Source organism: Trichomycterus rosablanca, chromosome 16, assembly GCF_030014385.1.
Source record: "Trichomycterus rosablanca isolate fTriRos1 chromosome 16, fTriRos1.hap1, whole genome shotgun sequence".
NCBI classification, from domain to species: domain Eukaryota; kingdom Metazoa; phylum Chordata; class Actinopteri; order Siluriformes; family Trichomycteridae; genus Trichomycterus; species Trichomycterus rosablanca.
In genome coordinates, this window is record NC_086003.1 from 10,846,347 (window position 1) to 10,866,704 (window position 20,358).

General features: G+C 35.8%; 1 protein-coding gene across 2 annotated transcripts in view; it reads left to right on the top strand.

Annotated features, from left to right (window-relative positions):
- The first annotated feature begins 244 nt into the window (after positions 1-244).
- The window catches only part of LOC134330972 (serine/threonine-protein phosphatase 2A 55 kDa regulatory subunit B beta isoform), a 73,929-nt gene continuing 53,815 nt past the window's right edge, over positions 245-20,358 (top strand). The window contains exons 1-2 of one of the 2 annotated variants that reach the window (XM_063012294.1): positions 245-284; positions 10,454-10,606. In XM_063012294.1, coding sequence (XP_062868364.1) covers positions 10,528-10,606 — 79 coding nt within the window. In that variant the 5' untranslated portion in view covers positions 245-284; positions 10,454-10,527. Of the gene's footprint in view, positions 285-10,347; positions 10,607-20,358 lie in introns of those variants that run through there. The other variant, XM_063012293.1, reaches the window with a different exon arrangement.

Here is a 20,358-nt window from a genome sequence, read left to right on the forward strand (position 1 = left end):
GCTGCTGAATGACGCGGGTCCTTTATTATCATTACAACTCACCGCTCGCACAGAAAGGCGGGAATTTCCACTAGCGCGCGTGCGCAGGGCCAGAAATGATATGCAAATGAGCGCGCGGCCCGCTTTAAATAGGCAGAACGAACCCGAATCAGTAGGGTAGGCGGCATAGTGCACGCCTTTTCTATGATTTTCATCAAGCGCACATATGATTCAGCACCCTGAGCCACGCTGTTACCGAAATGACTCACCGGAGCGCTTCTAAGGGGAAAAAAGCAAAATAAAAGGTAAGCTTGTGAGGAGAGAAATAAATGACGTTTAAAATGTTAGGTGTCTGGCTGCTCATCTTTAGTAAAGCCCCTGCACCTGTTTGCGTTAAGAACAGTGTGTTCGATACACCAGCGTGTGTTTGACTGTGGTCTTACAATACTAAACACACAAGCTATTGCATTTTTTCCCAATTTATTGTATCCTACCTACTTTTATTATTTCCATATGATTTATTATTATAAAGAGGGTTTATTTCTGTTTATATATCTACAAATGGGGGCAAAAATGGGAGCCGAAAGGAGACTTCTAGTGAAAACGCTACTATTTTTAATTACTATTTTAATATAGGATTTAATTTTATTAAAATCATATAATCAGCATAATTTAAATAAGAATTTCTTAGTATTGTATAACCACATTATAATTATATAGTTGTATTTAATTCAATAATATATATATATATATATATATATATATATATATATATATATATATATATATATATATATATATATATATATAACTGTGTTTACTAGTAATCTCAGACTTCTGGGCTTTATCAACCTAGGTTTGATCATCACCTTCAGTACTGTCCCAGTTCTCAATCCATGATTGCTTGGGTTTTTCTTCCAGCTGTGAAAAATATGTAGACGGTAAAACTGGCCATAGGTCTGGCTCAAGGATTGTGTGACTTTGTGTTTTTGCCTTGATTTATTTATATCATGCACCTAGAGTTTACAGGTGGCATATGACTCTGACCAGGATTATGCAGTTATTAAATATTACATTAGTTCCTAAATTTAACCCCAGTTATTGTTAAGAAGACTTTGACATAGTTGACTTCTGTGATCCATTTTCCCTTTTTTTTTTATCAAAGGCCCAAACCTGACCTGGGTTTTTTGTATCTGTTGGTCCTGGATTTTGTAAAGTTGCTTTGAGACAATGTCTATTGTAAAAAGCGCTATATAAATAAAGTTGACTTGACTTGACTTGAATGTGAATTTAAAGTTTTTAAATATTGTTGTTTTTAATTAATATGATTAAACAGTCCACCTTATTTGGGGTGTGTTTGGCCTCTTGTCAATTGAATATGTCTCTACAACATACGTTTTATAGCATGCATAACAGTATATATGCCAACATTAATTTTAGCAAATGATTAATAATGTAAGCTACATTATTACCTATTACATATACATAATTCTAGCATTTACCTGCAATAGACTAGCATTAGGGTGTTTTTTTCTTTCATACATGTTAAAGTATAAATATATTTCCACAATACATCAGCGTTTAACAATACATTTTTTAAATAAATGTTTTTTCTGTCACTATTGCTAAGACAAAATCAGCTTTATATTTTTTACATTTATTTATGTGTTTACAATGTACAATGTATCACTACTTATTCTTTTACATTTTTTTAGTAAGTATTTTCTCCGGCTTAGACTGTTTGGAAAAAGGGCATACCTGATTATGGTGCTCATTTTCTCAGCATATGATTACAGCAAAAAAAAAAAAAACTTATTTCATTCAGTTTATATTCCTTAATGTTTAAATGTTTTTGCCTTTTTAGCATGAGAAAATGAGTTGTTAGAATTATAATCACATCGGCTTTTTTTCTCATGTGCCTACTGTATTGTGAATTGTTATTAAATCTTTATATTCTTAAATGCCTCTGATTAAAGTGTTAGCTTTTTACATGCAGCATTTGTGAATACAATGATTTTGACATAAATTTAATTTTGCTCCCTAGAACTGTTTTCAAAAGGCTGTTGTTGTTACTTATTGAAGAATGTTTTGACATGCAGGAAGTGTAAGGTAAATGAGGAACAAGGAAATAAAAATAAATTTCCAAACATTGTTCACCACAAAACATTTCTTACTCGACACGTAATGTCAATAAATGACACATACAATACAAATTCAATTCATATTATTTATTTCTATAATTACATTTTTCATTTTAGGATGAAGGTATGTCTTACACTGACTTAACTGAGGTCTTGGCTTTGAGAACTGAATTCCAAGGGTCTTCGATTTGCATTCAGCCTAAGGAGTTCAGTTCTTAAGCTTGGATCTTCTAACATCCGCCTTTTATCTGCAACAAGTGGAGAACTACCCCGAAATCACCAGTATACTAGAACTAATAAACACACAAGTGTTGTTTTTAGTGATTTAAAGACTGTTATTCATGGATGTGTGACCTTGGCTTGTGTATATACCAAATAAGAAGCAGTCACCTTTCAACAAAATGTTGCTGTATTAAATCCAGACTGATTTCTGGGTTGAATGTATTCACTGATGCAGTATCATATTGTTACATACAAATCTGTATGTTTTAGTAGTTTTTTTTTTTTTTCAATTCATAGCACTTAAAAATTTCCAACATTGAATCTGATCCTGAGTTTTTAGTATTTGTCAATACCAAAACGAGTTCAGTAACATGATTTTTACAATAAATGTAATGTAAAGTAATGTAAAATTTCAAAGATGTAATAGGGATAAGCTTAAACTCAGTGCCAAAGCTAAATATTTGTGTTATAATAAAGGTGTATTATAACATTGTATTTATATGCAGAAAAAATACCTTCCTTAAATGTTACTTTAGAACTTTTTAAAAATAGTTCCAGATATGTTTACACAAATTTAAGTCAATTGTATTAGTCCATTTAAGATTAACTATAATTATTTCTGTCCATCTGAGATGAGTTTTCATCTTTCAACTTATAATTATATAAGTATTTTGCTTTAGATTCTGTAAAAGCCTAACAAATGTTTTCTTTTGCACAGTTACTTATGTGCTTGTATACAATACCAAATACTATATCCTGTGAATGATGTGATGGTGGCACAGAAGGAGAAACAGCGGGATGCTGATCCTCACTCAGATGCCCTTTACTTTACTTTAATCATAATTACATAAGTTACTTATTACTGAACAAAAAAGAAAACCCAACCAGCTTCACCTTGTTAAGCCAAATCTCTGATAAACCCAAATGAGACTTACATGTGAAGGCTTTCTGCAAGATTTACTGCAGCTATGGGTTGTGGGTTGTTCGAGAGGGCACTACCTTTAAGCAATGGCTATAGGTCTCCTACATTATATTCTTTAGAGAGAGGAAATAAGATAGACTTGAATTGCTGTACTTAATTAATGACCTCATTAGACTCTTGCATGCTAATATCAATGTTGTTTGGCAAACAAATAGTCCTGGTTGCTTTATAAATAAAGTATGCAGGAATTGCCTACATCTTTTATAATAAACAGTGCTGTATAGTTGAAATGGATTTTTCAAGGGTTTAAAAGGTTTTAACATCTGGATATACCATGTACAAATGGCATTGATCTTTTTGAATCGTATCCTTTTTAAGGGCAGCACATGCATTTAGATTAATAAATAAATTATTGTAAATATAAATAAATTATATATAAATATAATATTTATGGTTCCTGTTTGAACATCTTTTGCAGCTGACAAAGACCAAAAGTCTGTCATTTATTGGAGATGTAGTTAAGCCTAACATGGTGGCGCATGCTGTGCCACTGAGGTGGGAGGTATAACCTTATAAAGAACCACACACAAAAATGGAACTACAAAATAAAGCATTGCAAAAATAAACGAAATGTGTGACGTCACATTTTCAGAAAAGAATTTAAGAAAAGGGAACTCAGTGTAGATTTATCAATGGGGCTCTGCTTAAAAGGGTGCTGTTATGACAGCTCGCCCGACTGGTCAGCACCACAATACCAACTGGCATATTAGTTGGCGAAAACAAAAGATACAGGCCTTGCAGAGCATGCAGGTATCATTGAGGGACAGAGACCCTAAAATGCAAATCCAATGAGCTAGCAAGCACAAGCCCAACAAATACAGTATTTTAAAGGGCTTTCCCAGTTGCCGCACAGTACTGCTAATTAGATGCAGAAATTGATTGAGAGTCTTTTCAGAAAGGTGAGAGCTGTTTCCAACAAGCTTTTGGTCAGATGTACACATACTTTTGACCATATAATTTATTTTTTGTTTTAGCAATGTTCAGTTTCCAGTTACTGTCTAACTGCAGTGTGATATCAAATTTCAGAAATTGTTTAGGTGTAATCATGGGTGATATGGCTGCCTGTTATTATGCATGCTGACTAATAGGCCTATATGCTAAAAGTATCACAGTGACATAACCATACATATCCTATGTACTATTATTAACAGCCAGGCTCCTTGACCAAGATGACCATGGCTTGGGTCATGGTAGATAAATAGAGGAAGGTAAAATGAATTGTTTTACAATATGGCCAATATACAACCCCAAATCAGAAAAAGTTGGGACAGTATGGGAAATGCAAATAAAAGAAAAATGCAGTGTTCCTTACATTTACTTTGACTTTAGTTGGAACCCCAGATATTTCATGTTTTGTCTGCTCAGCTTCATTTAATTTATTAATAAACCTTCATTCCTGCATTTCAGGCCTGCAACACATTTCAAAAAAAGTTGGGATGGGGGCAATTTAGGGCTAGTAATGAGGTGAAAAAACTAAATAATGATGTGATTACAAACAGGTGATGTCAACAGGTGATTGTAATCATGGTTTGGTACAAAAGCAGCATCCAGAAAAGAGTCTTTGATGAGCAAAGATGGCCAGAGGATCTCCAGTTTGTCAACAGATGTGTGAGAAAATTATTGAAATGTTTAAAAACAATGTACCTCAAAGAAAGATTGGAAGGGATTTGCATATTTTTCCCTCTACAGTGCATAATATCATTAAACGTTAACCATGTCCAGAAGTGGCGTTGACTTCTCTGGGCCCTAAGGCATCTGCATTAATGCAGAAAAGTACATTGGGATCTTAGCGCAACATATGCTGTCATCTTTTCCAGGGATGTCCATGCATTTTTCAACAAGACAAGTGAAAAACCAAATGCTGCACACATTACAAAGGCATGGCTGCGGAAGAAGAGGGTACATGTACTGGACTGGCCTGCCTGCAGTCCTGCCCTGTCCCCAATAGAGAATTTTGAAATGAAAAATGCGACAACGACGACCCCGTACTGTTGCACATCTTAAGACATGTTTGCAGGAAGAATGGGACAAAATAAAACCTGAAACACTAAATCACTTGGTATCCTCGGTGCCAAAACGTCTTTAAGTGTGGTGAAAAGGAATGGCAACATTACTAAGTCGTAAATGCTTTACTGTCCCAACTTTTTTTGGATTGTATTGCAGGGCTGAAATGCAGGAATGAATGTGTATTAATAAATGAAATAAAGTTGAGCAGATAAAACATGAAATATCTATAATAATAATATTATTATTAGCATTTTCCATGCTGTCCCAACTTTTTTCTGATTGGGGTTGTAGTAACTATATGTTTTTGAAATTGGAGATCCAACAAACTTATGGTCAGGTGTCCAAATACATTTAGCCTTACAGTGTATGTGGATACCACAGTTGAAGTGTAAAAATTGTTGCTAAGCTGTGCACAAAGCTTGGTGTATAGGCATGCACAAAGTCTTGACATAAACCCACCTCTAATGTGACATTTAATCAGTGCAAATAAAATTGTATAATTTGAACAATTTTAATAAAAATGTATATAATGTGGTTGCACAAGTGTGCCCTCTTACAATTAGGGATGTGGCTGTGTTTAAAATAAACATTCAAACTTATGTTAAATAGTAGTCCTATACCTGTTATCATTTAAAGTGACTCTGAATAACCCCATGTAAAGTTCAGCTCTTCTAGTAGGATTTTCCATCCATTTACTAGTTGCATCTTACAGCAAATGCCATTGGTCTGCAAATAGCTTCCAAAGTATCAAAGGGATCTCATTGTTGAAGGGTATAAGTCAGGAGAATGGTACAAAGAATTTTTAGAACATTTCATATTCCATGAAACACAAAAGACTGTTATTAACAAGCTAATAAAATATGGAACAACAGTGACATTACCAAGAATTGGACATCCCTCCAAAACCGATGGACAAAAAAACTGGTCCAGGAGGCTGTCAAGAGACTTACAGCAAGATTAAAAAAGCTGCCGGAATTTTAGCAAGTACTTGCTGTGTATTACATGTGACATCAAATCTCCCTTATTTTTTTATGTCTGGGCTGTGCCAAGAAAAACATCCAAGCCCAGCTACATTTTGCTCAAATAAGTCTGCCAAAAGTATGTGGGAAAAAGTGTTATGTCTGATAAGACCAAGGTTTTTGATCACAATTCCAAAATGTATGTTTGACACAAAAACACTGCATCACCAAAGAACCATATCTTCAGTGAAGCATGGTGGTGGCAGCATATTATGCTTTGGGGCTGTTTTTCTTCAGCTGGAAATGGGGATTTAGTTAAGGTGGAGAACATTTTAACATATTAGTTAATTTTGGCACAAAACCTTCAGGCCTCTGCTAAAAAGCTAAAGACCAAGAAAAATTTCACCCTTAAGCCTGACAATGACCCAAAGCATACACCCACAAAAGAATGGCTCTAACCAGAAAATGGCCCAGCCAGAGCCCAAACCTGAATCCAATTGAAAACCTGTGGAGTGATCTGAAGAGGGCTGTGCACAAAAGATGCCCTCACATTCTAACATTTACTTTTACAAGTAAGAGAGGGCAAATATTACCAAGTCAAGATGTGCCACGCTTATAGACTCCTACCCAAAAGACAGAACCCTGTCATAATTATTAAATAGTGAATTAACAATGTATTTAATAAGTTTGTTTTGAATTAAATTGTACAAATTATAGGTCACATTAAAAGTGGAAATATTTCGGAAATGATTTATCTTGGTCTATTTTTTTACATCACAAAAACATGGCATTGTGCAAGGTGTGTAGATATCCACTGTTTATTGAATTAGCATTGAATTATGGTCAGATTTGTAACAAAGCAGTTTGGATACAAGTGCATTTTTTTTAACAGATCCTTGGCAAACAGTCCAGACACAATTTAAACACTTCTCAAAAATAGTCAAAAAACACAGGCACAGGTCAATCGATGCATAAACAGACTGTAGGAAACAAGGCAAACAAGAATTGTCATAAATACTAGGCAAAGCTCGAGATGAGAAAACAATCAGTTTCAACAAAATGCTCAGTACAGGCTACAAGTAGGCGCTGATACCTAGTACTGGTCTATGTAAACAAAGAGCCTTAAGTACTGGCACAGAACAAAACACAGGTGAAAAACATTAACATAATCATAAGCAAATTGGGTGTACATACCAAAACAGGTGGAAGAACAAAACAGGGATGAGATTAGTGCAAAGTCTTAACAGAACTAACAGTACTTATTCTTAAGTCATCCTTTGGATCTGGGTGTTTGGCATGAAACTCCAGACAAAGGAGATTCTTTTCATTCGCTTAACTGCTCTTTGCAGCTGTAGATGTGACCTTTTCGCTCCTTTTATACCAATCATCCACCAAGGGGATGTTGGTGGGAGTAGCATTCCAAGAATGCAATAGGGGCAGGAACCACAGGATGCACTAAAAGGGTGTCATTTCTGTGGCTGAGTGCCTGATGGAATTTTAAGCGTACTCTGCCCACAGAAGGAAGTTCTCCCAGTCAGCTTGACTATGGCTGTGTTCGAAATCGCATACTTACATACAGTACGTACTAAATTGGAGGCGGTGCGCACTGCTCGACCGGTAAAGCAGTTAGCTCTTTCAGTACGCAAGTGTGCAGTATGCACGCAACCTCAGACGTACTACATCCACCATCTTACCAACGTCAAGTGATGCATGACGTCTCATCTCCACAGTTATAACAATTTTAAAATCAGACAAAATTTATTTTGTTGTTTTCCTCAAAGCTACTGATAATGTTATTCAGGGTTGTACTTAATCATTACATTTTTAATGTTTGTCTTACTCCGCTTTCCGCCATCTTTCTTCTTTGCTACGAACGTCTTTGCAGCTCCAGTTAAATTATAGGATAGATTATCGGACCGCAAGTGTGCATCGTTTGCATACTTAAAAAAGGCTGCACAGGCAAGTAGGTCATCCAGGTACTTTTCGTGTACTGTTTAATGTATACTACGTATTCGGACATACTAACCGCTCTCTCGGGCTGCTTTCGCTTACTGTTCAGTATTGAAGTATGCGATTTCAGATGCAGCTTATGTTAACAGAACAGGCGGAGACATTTACCAGTCTCCCGGTTCGTCCTCTCTACCTGTTCATTGCTTTGTGGATGGTACCCTGATGTCAATCTGACTTAGATGCCTAGTTTTCTTATAAAACTGGACCCCGGTCACTTACAATGGATTCTGGTACTCCAAAAAATCTGAAAACTTAGCCTTCACCCACCAGTGCTTAAGTTCCACTCTGCTATCAGCCAGCTGGGTGCCTACACAGACACACAACTGGCTGTGTCTGTAAGGGGAGGGACAATGGCTTAAGACTCCTTGTAACTGCTGCAATTGCGACCTCTTCTGGCAGATTGATGACGTCTAAACAATGAGCTGGGAATAATGGAGATATGTTTCTTTCTGGGTGCAAAATAGATCCCCATGTGAACACACCTCATGCATGAGAAAATATGTGATCGGTACTGCACAGGTGTCAGAGGGGACATGTGATGGTTGCAATCTTCTTGTTTAAAAGTGGAGTTCAGCAACAGTAGAGGTAAATTTCAAGTCACATAATTGGATACAGTTAGATTGGGAGGAAAAAAAGAAGAATGTCTTTATTTGCCATATATACATATAAAGGTGTACAGTACAATGAAAGTCTTTCTTCGCATATCCTAGCTTGTTTGGAAGCTGGGGTCAGAGTGCAGGGTCACCCATTGTACAGCACCCCTGAAGCAGAGAGGATTAAGGGCCTTGCTCAAGGGCCCAACAGTGGTGGCATGGCAGAGCTGGGATTCGAACTCTCAACTCCCACCCACTAGGCTACCATTGTCCCCTGGAGGGAAAAGGTATAACAGAAAATACAAACAAAAAAAGATGGGACTTTAAATCAAATTTAGAAAGAAACACTCATAAACAGAAAAGACCACTAACTAAATATATTGTGTTAATTGTTTAATACTAAAAGCACTAGACGTATAACATGAGTAACAAATAAGAACAACTATTCACTAAGGATATTTTTACAACTATATTTTGTACTGTCTATTTTAAATGCTGTACCTGGTTTGTTCTGTTTTTTATGGAGATTAGAGATGACAAGTTAATAGCGTTTGAAAATATATTAAAATATTAGGCAGCACATTTACATAGCACATACTAATTCCGCTTCTTCTTTAACGTCCCAACCAGTGCATGTATATCTGCATAAATCAACCAATAGCCATTTAGCATATTCAACAACCAATCACAGCAATCCTTTAACGTGCAATCAATTCTAAACCAATTATACAATATATTTAGTGCAATTATGCATGACTATTACAGTACCAAAGTTGCTTTCAACAAGGGCAGACATCTTTATAGTTCAAAAATAACATACTGTTCTTTAACACTGTTAAATTAAACCAGCAGTCTAAGTGGTCCCAAAATGATTACAGTGGCCCACCACCACTGTGTAGAACTTTCCAGCTGCTAATCGTGAGTGAATAAGTGAGTGCGTGGTAACCCAATAATTGGTCTTGGTTCATGTCAGTCAAAAAATTGGGCGGGATAAACGCGAAAAGGACTTTTATTCACTAAGAAAATCAGTAACAAATCAACCCTTTAAAACATTACAGAAAATGATTTCCTAAGTCATTAGTAAACATTAAGAAAATGTTGTAGAATGTATACATGTAAAACAGTGTTTAAGACTACATAAAAGTATTTATAAATAAATTCTGCCTTTTCTCCTTTCTTGTTGTAAAACTTAAACTTTATTTTATTCGCTTACAATGCCTAACAACCTGTGTTAACGGTTCAGCCTGGTGATGCCTGGTACGGGGCTTCCTGTACTGTTTACAGCTTGATGTCAGTCGATGTAATTTGTGAAAAAATGCCCGTCTCTCGCCTCCCGCCCTCAGTTTGACCGTAGCTGAGCTCGCATTTCCAGCTCTCCCTCACTACCAAACATCTCCGCCAGACTTCTGCTAAAAGAGCATCTCTGTGTCCCTACCAGCAAGCGAAGGAGCAGCATGGTTCACCGCAGCACCTCGTCTCCACCCTCGGATAAGAGAGCTTGGAGCGAGCGGTTCATGTTCCCATGAGTCGAGAATAAAAAATCCTCACTTCTCTCTACAGCTGCTGGTCTGAGCCGGACTAGCTGTGCTAACGACCCAGCGCGGAGTGATGCGCGGCCAAGAGCCGATAAAAAGATGAAATGCTTTTCCCGATACCTCCCTTATATTTTTCGACCTCCGAGCAGCATCTTTTCTTCCAGCTGTCACACTGAAGGTAAGAGCTTAACAGCTGTAAAACAGAGGTAAATAAAGCAGCTGTGCTTTTTCATGTACGTAACAAGTATAAGGCAGTTGCAGAGAAACAACACAGGCTGCAGATGTTTATGGCTACCTTGCTATGTCCTGTGTTTTTGTAGAGCATAAGAAAACCATCACACTGTGGTCAGACATATAGATACAACTAGATACTTAATAGCCTAAAATGATTATATTTGAAAGCTTTACACTAGAAATGTTTTCCTTGCTTGATGTTGTTCAGTCTATTATCATGAACAGTTGAAGTCAAAAATGTACATACCCTTGTGAGGTCTATGGCTGCCTTTTTTAAAATGCCTATATATTTCTTTCAAAGCTTGGGTCAGAGTGCAGGGTCAGCCATTGTACAGTCCCCCTGGAGCAGGGAGGATTAAGGGCCCAACAGTGGCTGCATGGCAGCACCATTGCAATGTAAAGCTCATGTGACTCTGGACAGTGTTGCCCATTTTTAGTCAGAAGTTCTGACTTTAACCCCACTACATGCTGTGAAAGGACTTTAAGTTCAGTTAAGTTAAGTTCAATAAATATAAAATACAATTTTATTTATTTAAATACTTAATTATCTATCTGTCTGTCTGTCTGTCTGTCTATGTAGATATACTGTAGATATAGATATATATGCGAAGCGGGACAAAGGGGCATGTTTACCAATTCTTTACCAAATTATGGCTTGATATAACACTTTCAGGGGTCTCCATTGTCATAGATAGATTATCCTTATTAGGATATTAATACATTTTTTTGTTCATCACATGTAAATACAGTTTTACAGTACCCAGTTACCCTCTTTTGTAGAGGTCTAGTTTGGTAGCAGTTTTGCTACTTTAGCCATGGCCAAAATTTTGGCACCACTGTACTTCTTTCAGAAAATGCACCTCTCCCAGAAAATTGTTGCACACAAAACTTTTGTGTTCACATGCTTATTTCCTTTATTTGCTTTGGAACAACACACAAGCTGAGAGAGAAAGATATCTCAGATATCTGACATCTGATATCATTTTACGCAGAACTCCAGAAGTGGACTGGACAAAACTATTGGCACTTTCTCAAAGTTGTAAGGAACTGAGTTTTGTTGATCAAAAGGTTAGGGACACAAGGTGATGTACAGTGCTGTGAAATTTAAAAAAAAAATATTTGTCACCCTTAATAAATATAATTTCATGATTTGAAATATTGAATTACAAAAAGATAACTAATAAACACAAAATGTTGGCCATATGTGAAAAAGTAATTTGGTTAAATCAATCATTAAACTAAATTAAACTGACAGATTATTTTTAATTTCATTTTGGTAGGCCTTGGTGGCATCATGTGCTGCTTTTTGGTACTTTCTAGCCGGCTTTACATTGCTAGATAGGTTCTATTTAAGTTTATTTTGGCTCTTCAAAATTTCACAAATTATCATATTAAATAAGAGAGAGAGAGATAATGCTGTAAAATCTATTTGCCCTCATTGGGTGTCCTCTACTTTTGCATATTAGTCACACCAAATGGTTTTAGATAATGGTTTTAGATGGATTTTTTAAATACATTTTCTCCAGTTTTCCTCTCAGTCTAGTCGTTTCCATAAAAGTTGGGACAACTAAAAAAAATTTAATAAAAACACACAGCACTGATATACAAATTATGACCTCTAAAGAGTTTTTAAAAACTAAAGAGTTTTATTGCTTAAATTACATTTGCTTATTCTTAATTAGATTAGTCTACACAATTTTCTAAACAAATGGGACATTAGCACTGTATTACATTATATTCTCTCTGTAATGGTTTGCGAACTGAGGACACTCTTGTAGTTGTTAAAGTGGTTTATTTCATTATTTATGCTTGATTAGCACTGTCTCACTAAAACAAGCAAAAAGTCTTTAAAAAAAGATGCCTAGCATTAATGGTACCTTCACAGATGTGCAGTTACTATTATTACTAGTACTTACTAATGTTTTATATACAAATTAGTGCACCATATATATTTTTACATATTATGAACTATATGGATTGTGACAAGCTTCTGTGTATGCACACAGTTTTGGTATAGGCAGGATAAACATTATCAAAGCCAATTATGTAAATACTAGGGCTGTCAAACGATTAAAATTTTTAATCGCGATTAATCTCAGAATTTCATATAGTTAATCGCGATTAATCGCATTAAAAAAAATCTGTGTAAATGTTATAGAAAACAAGGATTTTTAAGTGAAATGTTACAATTAAAATGGTGAACACATTTTATGCTAAATGTACTGATGTTAAAAACTGCTGGGACAAGAGAAAACTGTAAGGGAGTTTTATTCACTCACATACTAGGCAGTAAATGTCAGATTGTAGGTTAGAATTTCTCCATCAGCAAACATTGTAGATCAGCGGTGCTTTAGGTGGGATAAGGCGTAGTTATTGTATCAGACTTGTCTGTGGTTGTATCGTGACGATGGTTTGATGGACGTTTCTACACGAAGTGAGTGTGTTTTGACCCTTTGGGGCTTCCATAGTTCATGAACTAACGTGCTCGACTCAGCTTTCCGGTATTCGGTACAGAAGAAGAAGTTAATTAAGTGTAATAAAGTGTTCTGCTCCCGACAACTTGTGAATATAGCGTGTATTTATTTCTTTATTATGCAAGTGCATCACTACCACGATCGGTTACATTATGTTAACAAACCGCAAATGAAAAACGGTGGCAAGTCCGACATTAAAACGTTTGTTCTACCAGTCAAGTGTCAACATGAACTAGAATTTGCGTTAATGGCACTAATTTTTTTAATCGCGTTAAATTGAGGTCGCGTTAATGCGTTATTATCGCGTTAACTTCGACAGCCCTAGTAAATACACAATGTCTGAATGGAAATATTTATCTGTTCAGTAAAAAAAGTATCATTTAACCCTTTTCATTATGGCTTACACCAAAATTGGGTATCCAAAATTTAACTAAAGTCTTTATATAAGTGCAGATTTAGTCAGGATCTTTAGACATTAATTAAATATTAATCTGTAGTTATTGGTCTTGGAGCAGCAAAATTATTTTACTTAAAGCTGTAGGAGAACAGTTGCTGGATAACTCACTGCCAGAGCTCTGGAACAGGGGCGATTTAATGCACGGGCTTACCTGGGCTTCAGCCCAGGGGCCCCGAATAATTGAGGGCCCCGGATTGGCTGTTTTATTTTTTATTTATTTTGTTAGTTATTTTGGTTAATAAGAATGGGGAAGCTTACAATACAATGATTTTGTAAATCATTTACCCGTTATTCATATTTCTGACTGTTGATTGGCCAGATAAACTCTAATGAGCTGCTGTAATTCTGATTGGTGGTTTCAGTTAAGCAACGTGAAGGTTAGCGCTAGTATGTGAGTGACATTCAGCTCAGCCAATCAGAATGCACCACCAAGCTTATACACGTGTGTTCGGACGTTCTGCAGTTAGTTTAGTTTTGTACATGAGACTCGGCTTATGGTCCCAGCATTGAAGTTCGGGTTGTGGAACTAGGTGGTCTAAAGTGCTGTAACGCTCATTAAAATCCTGACCAAACAGTTAAAGTGACTCTACCCTGTCGTGTGCCTTTATTCCCACACCTCCACCACCGCACAGCAAAAGACCCATACATCCCCACCGGACAGCGGCTAGGTGAGCCGACCCTCTGCAGTAGCAGTGGCTAATGCTAGCGGTAAAGTGCCGCGATAGCGAAAGTAAAAACACGACAATATTTTCGTTAAGTAAAATATAAAAATAACTAAAAGACAATGAAATATCAGAATACATGTAATCACAATACACAGTGAGTGCACAGCAAGGGATTTTGGGAATCTGTAACCTGCTTATATATATATATATATATATATATATATATATATATATATATATATATACTGTATATATATATATATATATATATATATATATATATATATATATATATATATATACAGTATATATATATATATATATATATATATATATATATATGAGGGCCCAAAATTATTTTTTGCACTGGGACCCATGAGCTCCTAGTTACCCATGAGCTCCTAGTTACGCCACTGAACTCTGTTGTCTTGCGTTGTGTACTGATTTTATGAAAACTATACGTGGGGGCCCACAACCAGCCGTAGCCCCTGGGCCCACAGGCAGGTTAAATCGCCTCTGCTCTGGAAATATGTTTGAGATGATTAGCTGATTACAGTTTTTGTAAACTTTGAAGCCTTATGAAACTGGAACTGTCTTATAAAGATAACTGGAACTGTACTTTGCCAGTGGTGCTTTCTTATCTTGTCTGCTAAACAAGCACAATCGATTGGCTCTTAAAAGGCAATGGTTCTGCTTGCTACTGTAACCTTATTGTCAGCCTGATGTCTGAGAGTTGTATGCTTTATGTGTTTAGACTGAGAGAGAGGGTGGACCTGGGAAGGTATTGTAGCAACTTGATAGAGATATGAAAGCAATATGACATTTGGTGTCAGACGTATCTTTACGCCTAAGATAAATAGTCAAGTCAACTTTATTTATATAGCGCTTTTTACAATAGACATTGTCTCAAAGCAACTTTACAAAATCCAGGACCAATAGATACAAAAACCCCTCTATCTTTATAGAGATAAAGATAGAGATAGATAGATAGAGAGAGAGAGAGAGAGAGAGAGAGAGAGAGAGAGATGTCATGTCAGCAGACCAGGGTTTTGATTTTATTGGGTTCAGGCAAATACGTATCTACCTTTATATTTATGCTAACACAAGCAGGCATTCCATGATAGAATGTTACGTGTAACATGTATTTTCTGTATGTTGGCTGGATTTGAATTTTTGTCGGTTAAATAAGGGTTCAAGAGAGTGAATTAAAGATCCTTATCGTAAAATATTCAAACTTCTACAGAAGTGGGGTTTGTGAAACATATCCACAGTAATATGCACAAATGAACTTTTGAGATTTTCTGGGCTTTTATTAAAGCAAAAACTATAACAAAGTTGACGTTCATGATTTAGATGTTTCAAATGCAAACCAAGGTTAACCAAGGTTTCCTGGAATAAAAATCAGTAGACTTCAGTAGACCTCAGATTGCCTTTTGTAAACCAGACAGGCTTAGTAGAATCAGAACAATGTCTGCAGGACTCCGCTTAAACCTGGCAATAAGGGACAGATATTTCATAACACATACACAACGTATTTTCAAGTGCACATAGCATACTTTGTAACAACTCTTTTTAGCTTTTAACAACCCTATGCAATGTTTAAACATAATACGTGATTAATTAAATATCCATTTACTGAATGCTTGGTTTGAATCCAGAAGTCACAAATGTTCTCCAGTTTGATTATAATTTTGTACCCAACCATAATTCATTTAACTATTAATTCTTGTTCTTTTAGAATTATCTGAATTTATTTACAGTTAATATAATTATTTGCATTACCATGCATTTACACTCAAATGTAGATTGTTGTCTATGTATTTCTGGCAAAGAATTGACTGATCAATGTATTGCTAGGGTTTTGTAAACTGTTTTGGATTTGTTTTGGAAACCCTACCAGCAATGCTGTGCCTTATACAAATAATACCTTGTCTGCATGGTGTTTTGCTGATTCTTGTTTTATTGCATTTTATCTATGCCAACACACCCTTAATATACCATTAATATTTACGGTATATTTATAGACTATGAAAACTGGGATGGACCGATTTACAATAATAGATTTACAATAATAGTCAGACTACAGCACATATTTCCAGTTTGAGTAAGACCAATATTAGATGACATTGGTTTGATGAGTATAAAAATTATGCACATTGGGCACTGCAGCAGTGGGGGAGAGATGAAACCTGGTAATTGGATACAACTAGATTGGGAGAAAAAAATATGCAGAAAAAAAATATGCAAATCAAATGCTAGTTAGCCTAGCCAGGCTGAAAATTCATAAAATCACCTGACTTGTTAGATGGCCATCAGTGCTATCATCAAAACACTAAATGAGGAAAAAACATTAATAATAACAGTAAATAACCAGTACTGTTACTCAGCTGAGACTTTTAGCTTGCTACTCTGTTTTAAAGGTCTGATTTATGGAGTGTTGCAGAGATGGTCATTGGTCCAATAGGCTTTCCCATCTATGCACACAACTTTCTGAAGCTCTTCTATTGTTACCACTGGGTTCTTTCTTACCTCCCTGTCCATGGCCCTTTTTGCCTAATTGTTCAGTTTTGCAAGACAGCTAAGGTCCAAAGACAGTAGCTTAACGTCTAACGTATAGTAACATTGTAGACAATTAAATGTAAAAAAAAAAAAAATAACTATAATAATTAACTATAGGTACTGGTGTGTAACATCTGGGTAAAATGCTACTGGTTTTAATGCATAGTGCAAGAGGTAGTGCAGCAGTAAATTGTGCTAGCCCACCTGTGGGATCCAAGGTTCGAAGGATAGGAAAGGCTGAGACCCCACGATGGATTTTGTACCTTCCTATATAAAATAAGATGCTTGTATTGTCTCAAGCAAATTATGTACTGTGTATAGTTAACCAGTAGGGGACACTGCAAGCTAAATTGTCTATAGCTGTTTTCGTGTGGATGAATCTTTGAACAGAGTTAACTGTTACTTTTGGTTAACTGGTTGACTGAGAAACTAATGGGGGGGGGGGGGTAGTTGGTGTTGGGTAACTTTATTTTATTTAATAAATGAAATGGTTATTTAAAAATGTATTGTGTTTATGTAGATTGTCTTTGCAGCATTTAGAATTATTTACATTTAAATAAAAATAAAAAGTTGATGGAATATTTGAGTGACACTGTAAGTTGGTAGGAGTTAAGGGTATCATGATTGGGTATAAAAGGAAAATCCAACAAAGGCTCATTATATGCAAGCAAAGATGAGTTGTGGCTCACCAAATGGCAGTGCATGACAAATTGTGATGCTATTGTGATAAATATTCTTTAGAAAAATATTTTTCTAAATATTATAATAATTATTATTACTATTAATATTATTAATAATAACAATAATTTTCTTAAACTTTGGAAAGTCATATCACTTAACACAACAATGCAGATTGACCAGGAAAAAAGCAGAAATGTGTGCTGTGTTTAAATTTAGCTTGCCAAAGACAAAAAGGATCTGTTATGGTATGAGGTTGCATCAGTGTCTATGGCATAGGACCTGCGTATGTGTGAAGATAGCACATGGAGGTGTATATTGAGATTTTAGAGAGACATATGGTGCCATTGAGGTGACATCTTTTTTCTGGTCCAGCAATTTTAGCAAGAATATACCAGGCCTCATTTTGTGCACCCTTTAACAACATAGCTCCATAGACATGTGCTTGACTGGCCTGCCTGTAGTCCATATCTGTGTCCTACTGAAAGTGTATGACTTTTTGAGTGTGTTACAGGCATCAAATTGATTAATAAATTCATAATATTTGATAAATGTATTAATATTTACAAAATACAATTAAGTTTGTCGGTAAAAACAGTGGAACTATTTTCTTTGTACTTCTGTCAGTTAAAAAAAGATTTTAAAAAAAATTAACAAATCATTGTAGCCAGAGGTTAAAAAATGTGATCAAATGGTCTGTCTGGTGCTCAACTCACAGGTTTATTTTTTGAGATGATGTTGTTTATACCCCTAGGTCCTGAGAAGCTGGAGTTCTCTGTCCTGAAGGAGCAGATGTTGCTTAGGTGGAGGCAGTATTAGGAAATGCATCCATATTATGAAAGTAGCATGGTGTACGCGTATAAAACCTATTTTAACCATGACTGTAGGAATTAAATTTTTAATTTCCTCTCTTCATTTTGGGTCTGGAATCTGTAAAAGATGCTTTGGGACAGTGTCTATTGCAAAAAGCGCTATACAAATAAATGTGAAATCTGATTTGAATGAAAAACAAAAATGACACATACAGTGGTACCTTGTAACTCAACGTCCTCTAAACTCAAAATCTTTGAAACTTAACGTTTCCCTCAAACTTAACATCTGCGTGACTGCCACTTTGTTCAGTGCTCGGCTTAAGCGGTGCGGTAAAGCGTCATCAAAGTGTGAATATGAGACAAATCTGCATTTGTGTGGAATAATCGTCAAATCCATTCTGATAGCTCCACATGTATCTGTGTTTATCTGGATTTTTCTCCTGTTTCACTTTTAAACTTGTGTTACAGCTCGAGGTTCTGAGAAATTGTGAGAATCAGCTTCTCCCAGAGTCTAAAACGCTTAACGTTAAAAAAAGCCTAATGTGACTTAATGTATTAAAGAACGACACAGGAACACTAAAGTCCTCTTAACTATTACTGCTCATAAGTTCTCTCCACTAATTAAGAAGCATAAGAAAACAATAAAGAAGTAAAGGTAAAGTGCAGATTTTAAAATGTTTTTTCACTGTATTTCAGTGTTTTTTTATATTATACTTGTGTTATTTTTAGTGTATAAGTGTCAAAAACAACCCCATTATTTTACATAAGCCCAAAATATATGCAGTTCCACGGGACCATGGAATGCATTAACAAGTTTCCCAAACATCCTTATGGGAAAAAATACCTTAAAACTCAACTTCTTTTAAACTCAATGCCACTCCCAGAACCAATTAACGTTGAGTTTCAAGGTACCACTGTATATTGAATTTACTGAGTGTTTAAAAACAGACAAACTACTATAAAATACATTATAATTATATAAATTTCATGTTGTAATGCATAGGGTCATACGAAGTCCTGTAAAATTTTTGTATTAAGGTAAATAATGAAAGGTGCTTTTTAGATGCCATTGCTTTTAACACAGTTCCTTTGTGTCACTTCAAAAGATATATAGATGCTGAAATTCTTTTGGATTGCTGAGATCTTTATCTGTATGACAGGTCATACTTAAGATTACATAGTTGTAAAATCAGGTCTAACCTTGATTTGGTACATAATTTTGGTGGCATTTTAAATACCTGTTTAATTGTCCAAGGGTTAACATTATTCCAGGATTTGGGTTAGGTGCAAGAATTTTTGTTTTTTATGTTTGTGCATTTAACAATTTCCTCCCAATGTAGTTATATCCAATTATCGTAATTACCTCTGCTGTTGCAGACCTCTGCTCCTAAACGAGGAGGGTCGCAACCATCACATGCCCCCTTTAACACCTGTGCAGTACCCACCACATCTTTTCACCTGCATTACCTGGATTAATATAGGGATCTGTTTTGCACACAGATTTCCATTATCCCCCTCTCATCACGCAGATGCCATCAATCAGTCAGCAGAGGCCGTAATTGCAGTATTTTTGAGGGAACTCTATTCTGCCATTGTTCTGCCCCATACAGAAACAATCAACTGTGTGGTTGTGTGATTATGTTTTTCTTTATGTCTGGTATAAGGTGTAACGGTGACAGTGGTAATGTGTTGTTTTTAAATTAAACAGGTTTGCAAGTTTCACTTTATAGTATTAATGTTAGTATGTAAACAAAGGAACTGACTCTGGAAAAGAAGCTCATGAACTTAATAATGACAAATCATTGTCCTCAGTGTGCAGAGGAGACCACACTCATGACCTCATCAGTATAAGCATGATATAAAATCAACCCTTTCTTCAAGGGTCAATGGCTCTATTCAAGCACTTTGACTATCAGACACAGACACTCAGACTTGTGTAGCAGTTGACGTGTGAGGTTCACTGATACAGTACATCAGATGGCCTAATTGTATTTGGAGCAAATAGGATTGTGGGACTTAAGAGCTGGCCAGCTGCTAAATTGTGTCATGTA